At 38.8% G+C, this 14,522-nt stretch overlaps 1 protein-coding gene across 4 annotated transcripts in view; it reads right to left on the reverse strand.

The window, feature by feature from the left end:
• Positions 1–14,522, reverse strand: part of LTBP1 (latent transforming growth factor beta binding protein 1) — a 136,674-nt gene that overhangs the window by 85,031 nt on the left and 37,121 nt on the right. For all 4 annotated transcript variants that reach the window (XM_062572045.1, XM_062572044.1, XM_062572047.1 and 1 more), the window contains exons 4-5: positions 11,464–11,566; positions 5,830–5,901 (exon numbers count right to left, since the gene is read on the reverse strand). In XM_062572045.1, the coding sequence (XP_062428029.1) occupies positions 5,830–5,901; positions 11,464–11,566 (175 nt within the window). The remainder of the gene's footprint in view (positions 1–5,829; positions 5,902–11,463; positions 11,567–14,522) is intronic.

Genomic DNA, 14,522 nt, shown 5'->3' on the forward strand with positions numbered 1-14,522 from the left:
GAAATCCCATAAAATCCCGAAGAGAATTAAGATAAGAGTAAACAATTAGCTTCTGGTAGATATCTTTTAATTTAAAATGCAATTTTTCTTTACTATGGGATCCAGAATAGAAGTGGACTAAAACATTAAGTAAGTGTAACTTGTGGAGAGGAGAGTTGGCTTTTTTAATGTAAAAAAAGAAGTTTTCAGAATATAGGTTTCCAAATTAGTGAATTTCTGGAACTGGTGGAAAATTATTTATGAGATAAATAGCATAGCAGTTGTCAGAAGGCAAGTCAGCTGGCCCAAGTTTTTTAAAAGAGGAGTGAAAAATTTCCTTCCACCCCTTTCAAAGTCTCCTGAGTTGTACTTTTTTTAGCTTGAGACTAAAGTGGCCAAACAAATACGCAACAGCTTTCAGCTAGGACAGTAATGATACCCAGAAGGTATTTATATATATTGGACCATGAAAGGGAACTTGTAGAAGTAGAAAACTGAGTTGGGCCAGCAGAGATCTATCTGCACTGAAATACTTAAAACAAATTTACAGCTAGAAAGCATCTGAGAAGTACTGTAGCCCCTTTCTTACCCTTGGTCGCAGCTACCTGGTACAGCAGGACTTGTGCAATCATGACATCTGCAGTCCACACCAATTCCAGTCCAAAGTACTGTCAAAAAGTAAGTTTCTGAAGGGCTAGTTCTGCACTTCACTCTGAAATTCTACGCTCTTCTCTAACTCTAAGAGGGAAGCAGACTGACTTCATTTAAATGTTTAAGTAATAAAACTGAACGGAAAATGTTTATCCACATTTGATGCAAAACAAGGAAATTGCCTCTCGATAACCACCTCATACATATAACATGCTTTACTATATTTAAGCAAAGGAAGCCTTCTAGATAATCATACGCTAATTGGAATTTGTCAAAGTCCTGGGCAATTCAATTTCTTCATTAGAAATGACTTAGTAGTCAGCCATTAAATGTTATTTAGTATTATCTGCCCAGACGTATATTTTCATATAGGAAGCTCTTTAACATGTACAATATCTCAAACAGCAAATTAAGACTGGGGTATATAATTTATGGTTCATTTGTGAAGTTTCTGCTCATTTTGGTAGGCATATATTAGGCTTCATTGGGAGTGCCCATCTGACTGAATGGTCTCCAAATAATAGGCTCAATTTGCAGGCCTTTATTCTCTCTTCAAACATCAGTTAAAACAGCACACGCTAACAAAACCGAAAATACTGTTCCAACCTCCTGTAGCTGTTATTGTAACCACTACTAATATCCTCAATTCTAAGAAATAAATAACATTCACATTTTACTGCCTCCATCTTGTTTGATTACATCAATAATAATCTGATTAGTGAGAATAACAAGGGGTAGAAGAAACAAACAGCAAGGCTTGGATGCTAAAGGAGTATATTTTTATGTATTTTTATGCAATGTATATTTTTAAATGTTACAAAGCGCGACCACTAATTTCAGTGAGCTAACAGAGCAGCAGTGGCAGAAATCAGCCCAAATCTTTCTGTGCTTTTGTGAGGAATTTACTGAAACACAAGTCTGTAGAGCCACACTTTGCAAACATATAAGCAAAGTCCAAACAGCAACCCAGCCCTCTTTCTGGAGATATATTTATGTCTCAGTATGATTTTCATAAAAGAGCTCATTTAAAGAAGGTTGTTAACTTACTAGCTAAGTAACATTCACCAGCATTTCTTATGAAACTAAGCTCTTTTAAGTCACAGTATACATAAACGACATGCAGGGAAAGCAAATTGATTTGTGTATTTTGGGGACAAATGAAGGAGCAGAATGTACATTAAAATCTAGCTAAAAGCATGCTGAAGTGAATGGAAAAAAAGCTTCCAGTCCCCAGTGCACATTATTACAAAATTTGATCCATTACTATGTAAGTACTAGTTTCTGCAAACTCATATACATTTAATTTTAAGCACATGGAGGATTTTTATGAACTTTCATGCACAACTTTCTACTTCACTGGAAAATAACAAATATTCAGGTATTTTTCCAGTTCTTCAAGATAAGATTTTTAAAGTGCTCTATTGGCAATATGTTAGTTTCCTGAAAAATGAATCCAACCTTTTTACCGGCTGTTTTTTTCATTCTATTTCATTTTTCCAAGAAAACCATTAGCAAAAGGAGGAAATAGTAAATATAATTCTAAACACAAAACCAAAAATTAGCATTGCATTCTGACAAGGAAGTTCCAGCTCTGATAAGCTGTATTTTGGTTTTAAAGACAGCCTTAGGGCATCCATGTGTGTACATGTAATAAATCAACCCACTGAAAAGATAATTACTGAGGGGGAAAAAAGCCTTGCTTGATAGCAATTATACTAAACTGTTCAAATTAACGTACCCACAGATGGTTCTTTGTTATCCTCCATACACATAAGAAAGAAGAATGTTTCATTACATCAGTTCATTCACTTGAAAGGAAATCAAGATCTGGTTATTAATCATACTAATACCACATAGGCTTTGTTCACTAAGGAGGCTTTTGACTGCAAAAACAATGTAGAACAAAAGGTTAATTAGGCGTTTAGGCCAGAGTTTCCAAAAGCAGTGAAAGCTGGATGATGTCTAGGTGAAAGCAGCACTCTCTTAGCTGCAGGCATGGATTCAAAAATATAGCCCCAGCATTATTTGGTCTGGCAATATTGGGCCTTTCTGAAAATGGAGAGGGCAAGCAGCCTCCTCCAGTAAAGAATAATCTAATTAAAATGTATACTTGCACATGGCTATTCTGTGCCACTCCAATTTAATTGTAACAATTATTACCAAAATAGGAATACTTGCCCTCTCATCCCTGCAGCAGCTTAAACAGTTTTCTCTTCACAGCTATTGCTGTTGTTTTCCTCCAAGTTTGTGATATGGATGGCTGCTTCTTCATCAGCCCTGTCCGGTTATCGTCTAGAAAAGTGCATTTGCTTCAGCCAGACACAAGTAGGACATTTTTGCCTGACCCTCTGAAAACCACATGCCACTGAGCATTAAAAGATCAAAATACATCCTGCCAGCAGCCCTTTCACATGTGAACCCAGCTTTCCTGACAACTGTGCAAACAGGGCACTCTCCGGACCCTCTGAGACAAAACGGTAGTCTTGTTATTTACTTCAATAGGACTAAGTTTCATCTAGTCTTCATTTCATGGGTTTTCCTTCTGTCAGTTGCTTCCTTATTTCTACCTTATTTGCAGAGTGTTTTGGTGAGTAAATTATAGAGAAGCATCCAACCCCCAAAAGGGCAATCAGGGGCAAATGTAGCAGTCACCACACTCACTTCTGTCTGCCCTCTCCAGATAGCTAGAAGATTGTCCCTGGTCCTCAGTTCATCAACAGTCTCCTCCCTGGTGGGATAATCTGAACTCCCGTTCTCTGATAAAACTCTAGGTTATGAGTTTTTCTGTATCTCAAGTTATATTGAGAGCCTACAGTTCTCCCTCGTCCAGCATAATGATGGCATAATGCAATAACCTCTGAAAAGCCTAATAGTCCTCACAGAATTAGTTATGTAGGACTAAAATGCGTCAGGGGAAAAACTATCAAAAAATAACACAGGAAACAATGACTAGCCTACTGGGTACTGATCTGTTTCTGTACACTACCATGACAGGACTTCACTCCCTCTTATGCTGCTACCCAGAGACATATGTTCTCTTTCTCTGTCAGCCTGTCATTGCTCAGCGAAACAATTTCCTGGCCAGCTCCTGGCAACCTTCACAAGAACCAGACCATTTTTTAACCGTTTGGAGCCCTTGATTAGATAATGTGGTTTCACCAAAATAAGTTTTGCTAACACCTAGGTAGGTACAAGACCACTGAACCAAACTGAATATCCTGCTCTCCTTTAAATGTGTGCTAGGTTGCTGCTGTCTAGGAAACCAATGTGTATACAGCAGAGTTTGTGCACGTTCTTCAGAGTTATCACAAGCTCTTCTCTCTCCTGGACCATGTTCAGAGGGATGCATGATGGTGCTGAGACACATCTTCTAGACACCTTCACTGCTCTGCGTTAGAAATCCTCTGTCTTTTGCAGATTCTGGAAAACCTCATAACTAATAAGCAGAATGACATAATCTCTTTGGAAATGGTTGGGAGCATGTGACACCTGCAAGTTTAATTTGAGGGAGAGCAGAAAAAGGCGATCCGTACAGTGCCCTACACTCATGTCCTTCACTTCTTCACTTTACAGTTCTCATCAGTAGGTTGCCATCAGCACCTCCCTGCCTCCTTTTTTTCTTAAAGGGAATCTATGGTCTCTCAAAGTAGATCAGGGAACAAGTTCTTGACATGCAATTTCTCCATTTAGTCTCCTTAATATTTTGACCCAACACAATTTTCTTCGAATTCATTGAAATTCTTTCAATGCATTTTCTTTCATCGTCCTCTAGTGTCCCTACCCTGCAAACTGTAACCTGTAAAGAACAGGCAACCTGTAAACCACAGGGTAGGGAACCAGGCAGTAGATAGAGAAACTTTCACGTAGTAGCTCACTGCTGAGTCTCCCTCAGCAATGGAAGCAGCAGGACTTCAACTTTGTGTTCAGCACTCTATGAACAGTACTTTTTTGTTGGAGAAATCATTTTATTCTGTGATTGGCTGCCATACATTTCTTTATCCATGTGTTAACATGAGTTTCCAGTTAAAATGAAATTAGCTTTATCTCCAAAATGCCTGTGTATATCTTTTGCTGCCAATGACCCTCACTTTTTCCTTCTCTCCACCCCCACAACTATTTGCTGGCAGCTCTTGTACTCTTGCAGTGACAACACTGACTGGCAAACCTAACCACAGGTTAGCATCATCCTCAATTTAACTCATGCTTCCTTTCCTTGCACAAGTCTCTCTGAAGAGCACCACTGGAGGATTGCTCACACACTGTCAGAGCTCCCTTCTCTTGTTTCCTTAAGCTGTGCCAAAGAAGTAGGACAAGCAGTTAAGCTTTTTCCTACATCCTCAGCTTGCACCTCTGTTCAACACTCCAAGACATACAGCAAGTAGGAGCATATGCCTAAGGCCATCTCTTCAGCTCCCTCAGGCAGAGATGACATCGGCTGGGAAAATCCAAATGCCCCGTGGCTTTCTGACTTATATGTGAGTTGGTTATGGTCTATAGTGCAGCTGCATGGTTGTGCAGACCCCAGAATCTTGCATGTTTTGACAACTGGTATGCTTAGAGTCAGGAGATACAGAGCATTTTTGCCCAAAAAATCTTCCACACTCAACTCTAATCTTTGAGTAACATACCTTATGTTCCACACTTCCCCATCTGTACTATGTACATTCTTGAAATACATGGTTCCCCCCACCTTTACAAGGCAGCCAGGTAGGCAAGGATCTCCCTATTCACTTACCAATGACATTATCTGGGTATGCTCAGTGCTGTTTGTTGTGTCTCACCTCCAAAGGCCAAAACAATCATTTTCTGATTAGTCTAAAGTATTATGATTAGTGTAAGTTATTCTCTATTGTTAGTTACATCTGACTCAGCAGGTTAATTGCTGCTATGAAAGAACTGACAGAACAGCATATTTCTACTGACAACAACAGAAACAAACACTTATGAGGTGATCTTTAAGCATCATCTGAAAAAAATGAGAATGCATATGAAAGTGTTTTTGCCCTGGAGAAAAGGGCATTGTACAGAGTTGCCAATATTTGGAAAAAGGTAGAAGGAGCCTCAACATTTTTTTTTTTTTTTTTTTTTTTTAAACTAAATACATAAATAGACCAGATCATTCATCTAAGAATACTGCAAAAGCTGTCACACAACACTGGTACTCAGAACAAACACAATCAATTGTGAACACTGTCTTACCTTGACAAAATGTAGCATTGATCCTCTTGTAGCCTTGGGGGCATTCCATCATCGGATTGTATCCATGGTAGGCTGAAGGAAAAATCACATCAGTTAAATACTGCTGTGTTTTAAATTGTTTTTTTGGTGAGCCTGACAGTCAAATTATTATGCAAGTATGAGTTATAATCGTTTTTTTATTATGTATGGTTAAGCATAGTAAGGTCAAGAAATACAAAATAAAGGTTGTACAAGCAACCTTAATCCCATCTCTTTCTGTATGTATTATCATTGAGGTCTTCAGTTGTTCAAATTTATATTCTTGACTCAAAAGAAGACATTCTGAAATCAGGACGTTATCTTTCACCTAGTTCTCAAACGTTCAATATCATTATCTTCCCAAACCAGCTACAAATATCACCTAGGAAAAAAGTAAAGTTGAAGATTTATGATAGAAAGTCAGTGGTTTTACAACTGAAAGTAGCACTAGAATGCAAAACAGGCTGCAATGTCAAGCAGAATATTTGGGTAGTGTTTTTCCAGCCACAAAGAATTAAAAATTATTCGAAATACACAGGAAACAGGAGCAACTAAACTTTTAGATGAGGCAAAAAGAAGAAAAATGGCACATTTATTGTTTCTGAATTTTAGAAGATTGTGTCACTTATTGGCTGTTCACGGTAAAATGTCGAGGGCATGATAACACTACAAAACAGAGACTGAGTTCAATTTTGCCAAAATAGAAAGTGTTCAGTTAACTGGACTTTTATTTCTATTTATTGTTTCTTTCCTCCGCTTAAGGTTGCCTTTGAGACCACAGAAAACTGTTTATTGATTCTTAAATCGTTATAACATCATAAACGAGAGTAGTAATTTCTTTGTATGACTATGTACTAAAAGCTAACCTTTTGGCAAAGCCCAGTACTTTATTAAACATATAAGACTAAACTTTTGGCACTATGATCTCACAAGTGCCTTTAATAAGAGCCAAGAGAGTTTTTCATCATTTGAATGCTACAACAGAGATACCTTACATTTGGTCAGATCTTTTGTTTTCCTTTAGAAGTGTTTTAAATTTTCGGCAGGCCAAAAAAAATCAAAATGCATTACTTTCCATCTTTACTGTATATAAACTGTCAAGTAAGACAGAACAAACTGAGTGAGATAATGTTTTCAGCTGGCTTCACTTCACATATAATGCTTCAACTACACATTTATCCCTGCAGCTTAGTTCAACCTTCACTATGGGAATGAAAAAAAAAAAAGAATTATTTTAATTTTTTAAAATTGTTCCTATACTCTGGAAAAAATTAGGCGTCTATCTTGATCATCAACCTTTAGAGTGAGATAGTTTTATTTTTAACCACTGTGAATCATCTTTCAAACAATTGCTCAATTAGAACATCAAGACTCCCTGAAGATTGCTCAAAGTGGGTTAAGTGCAAAAATAATACAGGTAATAAAAATGGCAACAATGTTCTTATAGTTTTGAACATATGCTTACGAACACATAAAGATTTCCCATCTTTATACTGACTACAACTATTTTAACATAAATTAAAAACTGGAAATGCTGCCTGTCACCATACCAGTAGCAGCCACACATTTATTTTCAAGCCAACTCCAAAGCCATCCTAGAGTTAATACCAAAATCAGCTTTGAAACGTGTATGTGAAATTTAAGGTGAGATTTTCAAAAGTGCTCTGTTAGCCTATTCTTGCTCCCCCAAAAGGCAGTGAAACTCTCAATGCTAACTTTGGCAGAGTCAGACTGATAATTAAATTTTCCACTGACGACGTCTGATGTCCTAACTTACCTTTGTTTTGTCATTGCAGACCCGAGTCAGTACACACTGAAACCAAGGGAGCGTCTGCACGACTTCCCGCGGACAGGAGTGGTACCCTGCTGCACAGAGCCTCACAGAGGGAAAACGCAGGAAGAGCAGAGCTCTCCCAGTCATACATGGAGACCCCCCCACCAGCAGTGCCAGCCTTTTCCAGTGCAGCAAGGCACATTGCCCTTGCACAGTGACTCTGCTGTTCTAGAAAGATCACTGGTGGGGTAAGGTCAGACTTCGCTACCTTCCTCCCTCCTCCTACACTGAATAGGAAATAGCAGCTTACTAGCAGCTGTTCTCCTCCTTGTACAAAAAGCAGCCATATAAGCAGATCACAGCAGAGTGAGGAGTTTGCTCAGGGATGGCTAGTCATCCATAGCAGAGCTGGATGGAGTCCTACATTATTTAGTCTTTACTCACGTAGACAACCTGTTTATAATTATTAACTGTTAGATAGTAGTTGGAATCAAAACATTCCTAATGTAACATAGAAATGTAGTTTGATTTAAAAGTCTTCTGCAGACATGGAGATCTGTTCCTACATTTCTTCTTCTACTTTCCAGTAATATAGACTAGCCTGTAAGCTTACAGACATGGGATTCCTGTCTCAGGCCTTGGCACTCAACAGGACAGTGGACCCTGATTCAAATGGCTATTAAACAAAATACTTAAGTACATCTTCACAAAGTGACAAAGCTCTACTCAAGTCCATCCGAACAAGACACACAGCTAAGTAGATCATTAAGTTGTGGACTTGAAAGAAAGAAAGGACATTAAGTGCTTGCTACTGAGACTGAAGTGCATGTTTAAATATGTTGATGAACTGGGTTTTGCAGGTGACTACATATTAAATACAACCTGCTTAAGTCTTCTGATAAAAACAGGTCAATCTTAAATGAAGTTAATGAAGTATAAAATCATAAAAGCAAAAGGAAGTCTGCTTTCTTCCAAAATGACTACAATAAAAAGGTAATACCGATTTAATGAAAAAAAAGTGTCAAAATATGTCAAAATGATGTGGCTAGAACTCTGCCTGCTGAGACGCAATGTTAGACACCACTTAACTGATAACCTGTTAATTCTCTATTTGAATCCCCAAAATGAGTTCTTTTGTCCTGTGTATTGATCTATGAGATCTTTGATCCTGTATAGCTACGTATACTCTTTTCATCACTGAAAAATTCTCATTATTGTGAAAAATAAAAATACTTGATGAAATATATGATACCTCCTTAAGCAGGCACTCTACAGTTTTATTAATTTGCATCACAAATTTACATTTATCTTTGAAAATTGTTTGCTCTACAGAAGCTTAACACCGATACTTTGAGACATCTGACTGGATACCTAATGCAAAGGACACTTAGGTCCAGGTCCAAAATAGAGCTGAAAAGGCAAGTACTGTGCCTAGGTTCAAATCTGACATCTATAAAACACCTGCTAAGATGGTCTGAAATCATCTAAACTCCTGTAACACTCTAAATTTATCACTTCGAATTCCTGGAAACCTGCAAATTCACCATTTGCACACATGCAAAATTGCCATGTCATGGAAGTGTAGCTTCATGATGCTTAACTCATTCCTAGATCAAATCTAGACTGAGAAATTATGCATACTTCTACCAAAGCTTTACGAGAGGCTCCATCAATGAATGCTTTAAAGCATACAGCAACTAAATCATACTCTCTATATAACGTAGTTGAAGTAGACACTGTATTTTAATCTGGAGAGAGTGCACTCATCTCCCCATCCCTTCTTAAAATGATAATGTACAGTGAGAGCTGCCACCTCGAAAGATGAGTAATGCATCTCTCTGTATCTAGGAGACTCAAATCCTTACTTTCCAGGAATTCCTTAACCACAAGACTGGATAATTCCAAGTGGCAGCATTCTCTGTTTCTCCTCTTGAAATTATAAAGTTACATGCAAAAAGCAATTCCAGATTAATTGTGCCAGAAAGCATGAGCGAGCATGACTCATATCTTTAATAATTAAGGACACTCACTGGGAAAGAGACTGGGTTACCATTCCTGTTCCAAGAACTGTCGCTACATTTTACGGGTTAAGGCATCTCCTCATAGGTATAAAATGTAGACATGAAACTCTTCTGGCAGAAAAAGGAACTCCATATTGCCCCATCTTGAGTGACTGTGCTAGCTGTTAAGGTTTTTGTATTAAAAGGATAGCATCCTATCAGCAGCATTTCAGAAAAATGATTCTGCTTAGTCCTTTGAAAAAGGATGGCAGACTTTCTTTCAGGAGAGGTTTCTGGGCTGTGTATACCAAGTGTGCTCAAGCACTTCTCTGTACCCACATTGAGGGCACCTGTGGTCCAGAATTTCAGATCCGGTTTGCTTCAATGTTTCCCTAATGGCTTGCTCTTAACAACATGCAGAGCACATTGGCATTAGGCAGCTCCCTGACCATCAAGTTTTCTGTTGCGGATTCGAGGCTGAGGTGACCAGGTAATCTGAGCTATAAAGAACCAGTACACAGGATTCCCTTGGTACCAGGTCACAAAATTTGGAATAGCAGTTCCAACCCGTTCTTGATTCTAACATGTATCAGGCTTTAGTGATTTTCTCATGATGCACATACACCCACTTAGGAATACATTCTATGTACTCAGGCACTCACGATGAACAAAATACTTGTCTGTAGTTAAATTACTACTTTTGCAGAGAGCGCTATAAATCAGGATACACTTGCAATTCAAAAAGGTACATCAATACAGAAGCAACATTCCTGTTAGAAACTATTGAGTTATATGCTGTAGAAACTAAAATTTAGATACCTGAGTATTTATTGACTTTTATCGATTTTGAGGATGCTCTCTTTTGGAAGCAATCCAGAAGACAGAAATACTCCAAAACACAAAATTCAAGTCCTTCATATGTTAGTGGATCAGACTGAGTCAGTAAATAAATTTCTCTTAGAATTATATTCTATGCACTTCCCTAGATTTGTGGACAAAAATATGCTTCCAAAATCAAACAATTAACATATTTCAAGCGTTGCTATCTATAGGAATAACAAAGGCCTAGGAGATCTGTGTAAGAATGACTGCAATTCCTTGCACTACTTTTAGCTCACTAAATGGAGATCTGTTCCATCTGCAAAACAGAGATCACGCTGTTTATCTGTCTTTACCTTCTATTCAGTGATAAAATCATCACATTACTACTCCTGTGCAACAATAATGTCATTCACAAAAGTTTAAGAGAATAGCTTTAGTTTTCCTGCAAGTCATTTGAAAGCTCCTTCTCATTACAATATGACATCAAATTGTAACAGAACTGAGGAAAGTCTTTGTCATAGCCAAATTGTAGAGGAAAATATTTCAAAAACAGTAAAAAATGTAACTGACAACTTAGAGCCTAGAAAACTTTGGCTTCAAATTTGAATGTTCATCTGTAGTCTCAAGAGGTCACTTCATGCTCTCCAAGCAGTAACTGGCGCCTCTATAATTTAACATTTCTGTGCAAACTTAAAAAAAAATAAACAAATCCAGCTGGAAGAGGCAAGATGATTCAATGTTATTATACTTCCTGCACTGAGAAAACGCAATAGTGCATCACCAGCTTAGAAGGAGGAGGAGAAAGGAAGAAAAACCCCAACCACATTAACTTTGCCGGCTGCACTGAGTGCCTGCATATTGCAACTCTGCTGGCATGCAGGAGAGTTCCATCTTCTGTGACCTACCCCTAATCACATCACAGTGCTCTTCAACTATGTTCCTTTTTTAAAGAAGAAAAATACTACTTGAGAAAAAAAAGCTATAACCTGATCCAGAGAATAATAATGAAATAGCACTTACATGGCTTCTTGGGACATTTCTGGCATTTGTTAAAACCCCAGGAAGTACCCACAGTTCCACAGCAGTCTTCTTGCTTTGAAAGGCCAGGAAGTGCTTTGCCACACTGGAATAGTTAAGTAAAGAACAGTCAGGTTAGTGATACTGTATGATGTTCACCTTTAGTGTAACATTTTCTTTCGGCCATCTTGGGTCAGCCTCTTGCCAGTGTAATTGAGACACTGAACATTCACCAGAGCTCTTAGCAGAACTCAAATAGTGCCCGTGCACTGGAATGGCTCTTTACACAGAAATCAGCAGATTAGGTTTTGAAATACATAACTGTCTTCCCCTGCTTCAACTTGAAAATGAAGAGAAAGAAACAGAATAGAATAGTATGTCATAGGAATGAGTGAGTATATTTCCAAGCGAGTAATTCTCCATTGGCACAAACTCCTTACATTTTTCCTAATAAAAATCTGTTCCTCCACTTTTGCAAAAGCTATATAAATTATCTCAAATACCTTTCTCATTATGCTCAAAAAAATGGACAAAAAGTATTGCCATGATTTCTATAAAGTAATCTTCTGTTATTAAAAAGACTCAATTTCTGGTCAACCTAGGTTTAATGCTTATGACGAGTTACTACAAATTGCCAAATTATAATGAAAGATTCCTTCATCCAGATATTGAAGGGGAAAGTAACACAGACAAGATGACTGAAATCAGTTATTGATGTCTGTGTTATTCCAAAAAGGTGTCTCTCTTCATGGGGGTGACCTATACAAATAATTAAATTAATCTTGCAATCTTTTCTGAAATAAATATTCTTTACATTTTTTTCCTAAACAAGAATATGCTGATTGCACTTTTATTAATAAAAACACTAACACTCAGAAGGATACAGGATATAACTTGCGTTTTTGACTTTTGCAATTTTTTCCATTTTGTATGGTAAACAAAGTTTAAATATATTTCTCTATGTGAGATGTAGACATTCAAAAACTCTACTAAACTTGTCAATTAGGTACAAAACAGAGGTGCACCAAGTACAAGGGAAATGCATAGCAGGCCCAACTAGTAACACACTTTCAAAGAAAATACTGATACAAATAGGAACCTCAGCCAATATTTCAAATGTGCTGAAGCACCTCACTATGGAATTAACAGACTCTCCATGACCTAACTTCCCTTCCTGTCAATATATAAATGCTTATTGCTGCTTATCTTTCAGCTCAAAATAGCTGGCTCATCCTACGGCAAGAGCCATAGGGATTGCTTTCACTCAGGTTGGTAACCTGTCACCGTGCAGTGGGGATGCACGCTGAACGCACAGGCACTAACAGCATCCTCTGACCAACATGCTTCTAATCATACTGACACTCCTTGGTCAATCAAGTTTCCCAAGGGCAAAACTATTCCATGTAGTTTTACATTATCACTATTAATGCAAAGGTAGGATACACTACAAAGTCATGGATCTGACTCACCAAATGGTCCTTTTCTGCATTGGGAAGGTAGGCAAAGAATCATCCCAGCCATCTCCTATGCTCATTTTCACAGATCATCCCCAGGTGCCTCCTAAAACATCTCAGTTGTCAATCCAACCAGCAGCAGGCAGTTCTCTGTTTGAACACTGAACTGCGCAATGCAACCTGCAGCAGCTCAGCACCTGCTGCATGCAAAGCTCAGATACCTGTCAAGTGAGGGGTGTGAGAGCAGCCGGGGGCAGCAAACTCATCCTCTGGCCCCAGTGAAAGCCACCCTCACTCACAAAATGGAGCTTTTGGCACCAGGGCAACTCAGAGAAGTTATGGTGTGCCTCTGTACATCACCCCTATATGGGACAGCAACATTTGTGCTAGAAGTCATGTTTTAGGGTGACATACGAAAGTGTTAACAGTGTGAAGAGAGCAGTGACCAAACAGGTTTAAAAACACTGCTCAGTTATCATGTAACTTTAGGAGTCTATTTTCACACTATCAGCTGCAGAGGGTCTTGTGCCAAATTTTCCCATGTTCCAAGGCAGTGAGTGGGTTGAGAAATAGTCCTGGCCTGGATGGTATTTGGCTGCTTTAAAACAGCGAAGTATCTAAACTAGTAAGTCCTGCCTTTCAGACACAGGCCCAGGATCATACTGTGTGAACAAATACCTTTCAGGCTGTCTTGCGCTCCACTGGCTTGGAGTGCTGCTGGAATTAGTATGTGATTGATTATTCCTGACCACTCAGTTATACTCTGCACTGTTTTTCGAAGTAACTCCCCATCCCGAAAAGTGAGTTTGAGTTTTAGCTTCTGCTAAGTAGTCATAGACATGCTGTAGATCCATAAATGGATGGCAAGGTAGCACAGCAATACTGGCACTTGACAAAGGCAGCCCAGGTGCAGGAACAGGGAATTCTGCACAATCTCATTTTCCTGCAGCAGCTCAACTGTTTTCAGAACTGGATTTAACTGCTTCAGTTGCCTCTAACAAGATGCTATAGCTTCCTGTAATTCCCAGAAGTCCCAAATCTTTCAACTGAAGAGAACGCATAATGTCTCCTCCAAGGGGCTGCCCTAAAAAGTTACAGAAGTTTTGTCACATCTTTACATGTCACGGGTTTCCCAACTCCCAAATGAGCCTGTTCCAAGGACCGTTTTACATGGTAATTGCAGGTGCTCGGCTCCTTTCCTAGTGCTGGTACTGCTTCTTCAAAGAAACGAGAGACTGCTTATTAAAGTCATATAGTGCAGTGGTTTGTGGGAGTCAGCTAAACTGATTTGCACTCAACTTCCCTCTACCTTGCCCCACTGGCCTTCCCTTCTGCCTCAGTTTTACAACTCTTCTGTCTCAGAGAATACGTGGGAGGAATTGAGGTTGCTGCTGCACCTCCCCTCATGATCTCAGAAACGGAGCATTTGGGCCACAAGGCGCATTACATAACACCCAACAGGACCGCTCCTCTCCAAGGTCACAAGCCTCAAGGACACATCCTAGCAGCACATGTGCGTAAAGGCAATACTCTATTAACATGAAAGCCAACACGCCATCATTAACTGGCCCATTATTTTCCTTTTTTCCCTCAGAATAGAAAATGTGT

Source organism: Rhea pennata, chromosome 3 (genome assembly GCF_028389875.1).
Source record: "Rhea pennata isolate bPtePen1 chromosome 3, bPtePen1.pri, whole genome shotgun sequence".
NCBI classification, from domain to species: Eukaryota; Metazoa; Chordata; class Aves; order Rheiformes; family Rheidae; genus Rhea; species Rhea pennata.